General features: G+C 59.3%; 1 protein-coding gene across 7 annotated transcripts; it reads left to right on the forward strand.

Annotated features, from left to right (window-relative positions):
• The first annotated feature begins 116 nt into the window (after positions 1-116).
• On the forward strand, positions 117-5,170 carry LAT (linker for activation of T cells). Of its 7 annotated transcripts, XM_041747211.1 has the most exons (12): positions 117-603; positions 781-808; positions 922-956; positions 1,235-1,322; positions 1,458-1,522; positions 1,616-1,645; positions 1,727-1,790; positions 1,871-1,965; positions 3,358-3,420; positions 3,560-3,622; positions 3,760-3,876; positions 3,999-5,170. In XM_041747211.1, exons 1-11 carry the CDS (start codon positions 510-512, stop codon positions 3,867-3,869), a joined length of 735 nt encoding a protein of 244 aa, XP_041603145.1. In that variant the 5' UTR covers positions 117-509; the 3' UTR covers positions 3,870-3,876; positions 3,999-5,170. The 7 variants fall into 7 exon arrangements, 3 of the variants coding, with proteins under 3 accessions (XP_041603145.1, XP_041603143.1, XP_041603144.1); XR_005986611.1 differs by having other exon boundaries at positions 3,358-3,622; XM_041747209.1 differs by having other exon boundaries at positions 1,616-1,790.
• The last annotated feature ends 1,161 nt before the right edge of the window (positions 5,171-6,331 follow it).

A 6,331-nucleotide genomic window follows, 5' to 3' on the forward strand; every position in this document is an offset into this window, starting at 1 on the left:
GCTCTTTGTCCCGGAGGCCAGCAGACCCCTCCTGAGGACTCAGGGGTGGCTCCAAAGGCCTCTTCCTCCCCGTCCCCGCTGGCTAGGTGGGGGTGGGAAGGGGGCGGGGGCAGCCGGCTGAGCCCGATGATTTCCTGCCCTCACCCGGGGCTCACCACAGCTTCCTGCCACAGGCGGGCAGGCTCTGAGAGGCAGGCGCCTAGCCGAGGGGCAGGTAGGGCTGGGGCGCGGGGGCCGAGCAGGGGTGACTGGCGCCCCAGACTCCGGCCCAGACCCTGGCTGGTCTGCCCTGGGATCACGGGTCTTCCCCAGGCAGTGCCGACCCCTGCGAGGCCCGGCAAGGGGCAGGGGGTCCAAGGAGTGCCCAAGGAGGGCACAGCCGGCCCGCAGTCAGGCTTCCAGGCTGGTGCCCACTGGGTTCCCGCACCCGTGCTGGCCCAGCTCTCACCCTGCCGCAGCTCAGTGTGCTGGGCGGCAGGCAGCCAGGCCTGGTCCAAGCTCTCCTGCAGATGGAGGCCGTCGTCCTGATCCCCTATATGCTGGGTCTCCTGTTGCTGCCCCTCTTGGCCGTAGTGCTGTGCGTGCGCTGCCGAGAGCTGCCAGGTGAGTGCGGGCCGCCGGGTAACACCGCTCAGGACATACCTTCGGGGATCTTCGGCCCTCCTTGACCCCCTTGCTCTATCCTACCTCTGTCCTGCGTGTGTGAGACCTGAGAGTCCTGTGCTCCCACCCTCTCCCCTCGCCACCCCTCTTCCTGCCTCACTGACTTCTCTTCCCCAGGCTCTTACGACAGCACCGCCTCTGATAGGTGAGTTGCCCATGGGCCCTGTGTGGCTCCCTCACTACCCTGTGTGACCCTGGGGGCTGGGATGGGAGCTGGGGCCTCTCCTGCCCCTGACCAAGCTCTGTCTCTCTTGCCAGCTTGACCCCAAGTAGCATTGTGCTCAAAAGGCCTCGTGAGTACCTGGAGGGTCCCCTCCCTTGGGTGTAGGAGAGAGGGTCCCTGGCGCATGAGAGACTGAGTGCCTTTGTTCAGGTCCCCCCTCCTGCCTTCCCTCCGCCGTGGCTGCCCACATGGCTTTGACCTGATGTGGGACTAGGGAGGGAGATGGGTGTCCTCCGGCCTGTCCAGGGCACAGGAGGTTTCATGGGGCTAGTCTATCCTTTGAGGCCTCAATGAGAGTAGGGGCAAGATGTCTGGAGTCACTCCTTGTCCTTGGTCCTGTGTCCTCAGCTACAGTTGTGCCCTGGCCATCGGCCCCGTCCTATGGGCCTGTTACCTCCTACCTACCCTTGAGCCAGCCGGACCTGCTTCCCATCCCGTAAGTAGCATCCTCCCCCTTCACAACGCCCTCTTTACCCGCCTCACCTCTGTAGATTGGGGGTCCCCTTCCCTGTGACAATCCCGCTTGTCCCAGAGCCCCACCGCAGTATAACCTGTGACCTTTGACTCCCAGGAGGTCCCCACAGCCCCCCGGGGGCTCCCACCGTATGCCGTCTTCCCGGCAGGACTCAGATGGTGGTAAGTGTGGAGTGGGGCTCAGAGGGCTGGGGCTAGGCAGAAGCGAGACCCCCTCTGAGCTGACTCAGTCTCCCTCTTGCTCTCTCTCCGAAGCCAACAGTGTGGCGAGCTACGAGAACGAGGGTGCGTCTGGGGCCCCGGGGGCCCTGGTTGCAGGGAGGCTGGGGCCTGGCCTGCGCCCTGATCGCTGTGTCGTTACCCCAGAGCACCTCTCCTGCGAGGACAATGATGAGGACGAGGAGGAGGAGTATCACAACGAGGGCTACTTGTGAGTGGCCTGGTGGGCGGGCTGGTGGGGACCCTGGCCGGAGGGGGGTCCTCGCTCACCGCCCCTCGACTCCCCCTCAGGGAGGTGCTTCCTGACAGCACGCCAGCCACCGGCACTGCGGTCCCACCGGCTCCGGTGCCCAGCAACCCCAGCCTCCGAGACAGCGCCTTCTCCAGTGAGTTCCCGGGCGACTGTCCGTGTGGCCGCCCCTCCGCAGTCTCTCCTCTCTCTAGGACGCCTGTCCCTCGGTGCACTTCCACTCCGACCCTCTGATTTCCTTACCTTCCCATCCTCTTTCCTTCTTCATTGTCTTTCTCTTTTATTGTTTGTTACCTTTCTCTATTCACTCTTCTTCTGACCTCTGTTCTTTGGTCTCTCTCCCACCCAGAGGCTCTCTTGGCCTCCGTTCCTTTCTCATGGAGGCCACATCACCTTGTAAATCTTAAAGGTTGTCTTCTTCGGCAGGGGTTTTGGGAAGTTTTCTTCTGCTTCCGGCATCGTTTCGGTGTCCTTTGAGCTGCTTTTCTCCCTTCGTGTGGGTCTCACGCTGCCTGTTGGAGGCTTCCTCCCGCGTCTGGCGAGCTTCAGCTTTCCAGCCCTGTCTTCCTTCTCCGTACCTGTTTGGCCCATCCGGCACCATTTGCCAACTCAATCACCAACTCGCCATCTGTGCTAGGGCTTCTTTTCCTTCGTTTGTTCATCACCTGTCCTTCCCTCCTTCACCATATTTACTGGGCGCCTCTGATCAAACAGCTCAAGAGGCAGCGTCAAGATGAGGCCTAGTGTTGTTGGGGGCCTACTCCCTGCCTCCTGAGAGTGTCTGGTGCACTAACTTATTAAACCTCATGGTTCCCAGGTGCTGTTGAGCCCACATCTCTCCATCCTGCGCCTCGGTTGTCCCGACTGTACGACACGAGGGGTTATTTATGTAACGGGCCCTCAGCGGCACTTGCCGTAGGACAGGCCCTGTTTCCATATTCTCTGCGTTAGTTCTCACGACACCCCTGGGAGGGGGTGCTGCTGCTCACCCTCTTACACTGGGGAGAACAGCGAGGCCCAGAGAGGTTAGGGACCTCTTGTGAGGTTGCACGACTGTGAGTGCTGGCGCCGGGCGTGAACCTGGGCGCTCTGGCTCCAGAGCCCGCCTTGTCCACGGCCTCATGGAGGAATAAGTCAGCAGGAAAGGGCAAGATGGCGCCCAGCGCGACAGGGCCTGGAGGGTACTAGGACGAGATTGGGGGTACAAGGCTGGCCTGGCCGGCGGCACCAGTGCCTCAGCTCTGAGCCGTTCTCCATCCTCGCCCCCAGCCTGGGGCACATGCTGGCAGGGTCTGCCGTCCATTCTCTCCCACAATTCCTCCCCTTCTCATCGGTTCTGGCCAAGTTACCCTACTTCTCTCCATCACCTAGGCCTCTGTGGGACCCCCCAGGGCTGGCTATGGGGTGACCTCTGAGGTCTGTGGGTGGGAGTTTGGGGCTGGTCATGTCAGGAGTCCAGTGGGGATGCCGTGGGTGCCTGTGCTTGGGCCTCTGGGTGACAGTGCCGGGGGCCCTGCTTCTCCTACAGTGGAGTCGGGGGAGGATTATGTGAACGTCCCTGAGAGCAAGGAAAGTGCAAATGCATCTCTGGGTGAGTGGCCGGGGTGGGGGGGCGGGGGGGCTCCCTGGAATCCCCCTTCCCTCCCTCACCCTGCTGTGACCCTCTCTCTGAGTGTCCTGCTCTCTCACCCTCCACGTGGCTGGCCTCCTTTCTCATCCGTCCCCTGCAGATGGGAGCCGGGAGTATGTGAATGTGTCTCAGGAGCTGCCGTCCTTGGCTGGGACCGACCCTGGTGTGTGCTGGCCAGGGGTAGGGTGGGGTGGGGGGTGGGGGTTGGGGCAACCACCCCCAACCTGGGTTCCAAGCCTGGGGAGCCCATCTGGGGAAGGGGGGATGGTTTGAGAGCCAAAGACCTCCCTCCCCTCCCAGCCATCCTGAGCTCCCAGGAGGTGGAGGACAATGATGATGATGATGACGATGACGACGACGAAGAAGAAGAGGGAGCTCCAGATTATGAGAATCTGCAGGGGCTTAACTGAGGGTCCGGTGAGAGGTCCTGCCTGCCCCGCCCTGCCCCTCAGCCCATCCTCGACTCCTTTGGGGACCCCTCTGAGACCACTGACCTCCTGACGTCACATCCCTTTCCTCTCCCTGCCCTGTTGTTTCAGCATGAGGCCATGCCTGTCCTGGAACCAGCCTGTCCTGGGAGCGCCCAGCTGGGCAACTGGCAGGGCTCTGGGGGGCCCCCACTTGGCACCCCACCCTGACTCCAGCCAGAGAACAGTCTGAGAATCTCCCCCCTAACTTATTGTCACTTTGGGGTGCAGTGTGTGTGCCCCCAGCACTGCACCTTCTGACGCAGCCTGAGAATGAACTACCCTGGCCTCAGCCCTGTTCTGCAGTAGAATAAAGGCTGCTGTGGTCTGTAGCACTCTTGCCTTTGGGGGGCCTGGTGGGTGGGAGTCTACATGAGGGTGGGCTGTGCCTGAGCACCTCTGTGGGAGTGTATGTGTGCACGAGCCTGTGTGTGTCTGTGTGTGGGGCTGCTGTGCTCCTGAGGGGCCTGACAGGTACTAGGAGTAGCTGAATGGTGGCCGGGTCACGGCACCTTGGTGCGAGGCAAGTCCAACCCAGGCTGGCTTGTCCAGGCTTCAGTGCATCCCTTGCCCATGAGGTAGTCCACGGACATGGCAGATGATGGCTGGGATGATGGGAGGGCAATGCATGAGGAAGCCCTGGGTGCAGAGTGGATGCATAGAACAAGATTGCTTCCCACTGGCCCTCAGGTTCTCCATCTTTAAGGCAAGGGGATGGACTTAACCCCAGGCAACTGAAAGGTAATGTGCAGTGTAGCCTCTTCAGACCTTGGTGTGCAGATGGCTCACCTGGAGGTCTTGCCAAAATGCAGATTCCAAATGAGTAGGTCTGGAATGGGGCCTGAGAGTCTGCATTTTCAAAGGAGCTACCAGGGAGTTCCAACAGCTCTGTTCTGAGAAGCACACTTCAAGCAGCTTCTGGTGGATGCCTTGGTCACTGTGACTGGCTCTGGTCTGGGCACATAAACCTAACCTGGGCCCCTGAGGACCAACCCTGGGATTTGGCAGAAAGTGTCTGGAAGGCGAAGCTCTTCTTACACACAGCTTGGTAAACTTGGCTCTTCCTAGAGCCCCTACTTGGAGAGCCTGCCCGAGAATGAAGGTGATGTGGAGGACAGAATGGCCCAAATCTGGACAGGGCCAGCTTCCTAATGGCGTCGGAATTCCCAGATCTGGTCACACCCAAAGCGAGACACCTCTGACTTCCCAGTTACCTGGGCCAATAAATTACCAGTTGTCTTCCACTGACTTGACTTGGGGTTTCTGTTGCCTACAGCCAAAGTAGTCCTGAGTGATGTGGAGTTGTCGGCGTCCCCTGTGGGCTTCAAAGGCAATAGTAACAACTTATCTTCAAGCACCCACCATGTTTCCATGCTTATCTCGTTTGATCACTGCCATTCCCCTGTGGTCGGTTTACCCTGGGTATCCCCCATTCACAGGTGAGGAAACAGGCCCAGAGAGGAGACGCCATTTGCCCAAAGGCACACAGCCCAGATGGCAAATCCGGGATTCCATCCATAGCTGTTGGCCTCTGGAGTCACTGCTGCTAACGTCCTTGCTCCGGCTGTTGTGCAAATTGCCGGCTGCTCTACCAGGGAGGCTTGTAAGAGGCCCGATTGCTGAAGCGGGGGAGGAAGGCCTGGGGAGAGGGCTGGGCAGGCTGGATGTCAACAGGTAGAGTTTGTTTGGAGGAAGCAGGGAAGAGGCACCTGTTCTGGGCTGAGGAACAGAAAGTTTACCAAACAAGTATGTTGGTACAAGTACCTTGGAGAGCAATCTAGCAACATCAGTAAGGCTGAAGATGGTGTGTCTCCTTACCCAGCAGATTCCTGGGTAGAAATCCTGAGCAAACAGCCTGCAGGTTAAGGGGGCGGGTGCCAGAGGCTTGGGGCAGCGTCGCAATGGCCAATGGCCAACAGCTGGCAACAGTAGAGGCGATTGGGGGAGAGTGGATGGAGCACTTGTAGCCTTGTCACACCGTGAATGCTCCCCAGCAGGTAAAAATGAGTGCACTGGGGTGGCACCTGTCAGCATGGACAAACATCACCAAGAGAGTATGGAGCGAGAAAAGGAAAACAAGTTGTTTTATTTATATAAAGTTGAGAACACGAAAAGTGGTATATAGGGGTGCTGGGGTGGCTCTAAGTGTCTGCCTTCGGCTCAGGTCCAGGGTCCTGGGGTCATGCCCCGCATTGGGCTCCCTGCTCGGTGCGGAGTCTGCTTCTCCTTTTGCCCCTTCCCCGCACTTATGCTCTCTTGCTTGTTCTCTCAAATGAAATCTTAAAAAAAAAGAAAATGGGTATACCTATAGTTCAGGGATACACATGTATGCAAGGTAGGCAAAGCAACGAGGAATACCAAATTCAGGAGAGAGGCAACCATGTGGCAGAGTGTGGGGAATGGTT

The sequence above is a fragment of the Vulpes lagopus genome, chromosome 3, assembly GCF_018345385.1.
Source record: "Vulpes lagopus strain Blue_001 chromosome 3, ASM1834538v1, whole genome shotgun sequence".
NCBI lineage: Eukaryota > Metazoa > Chordata > Mammalia > Carnivora > Canidae > Vulpes > Vulpes lagopus.

Excerpts from the sequence above, each read along its gene's own strand:
- LAT (XM_041747209.1), top strand. The coding sequence starts at position 510 with ATGGAGGCCGTCGTCCTGATCCCCTATATGCTGGGTCTCCTGTTGCTG. Across the intron at positions 604-780 it reads GCGCTGCCGAGAGCTGCCAG|GCTCTTACGACAGCACCGCC; the intron begins GTGAGTGCGGGC and ends TCTCTTCCCCAG. Across the intron at positions 1,966-3,357 it reads CCGAGACAGCGCCTTCTCCA|TGGAGTCGGGGGAGGATTAT; the intron begins GTGAGTTCCCGG and ends CTTCTCCTACAG.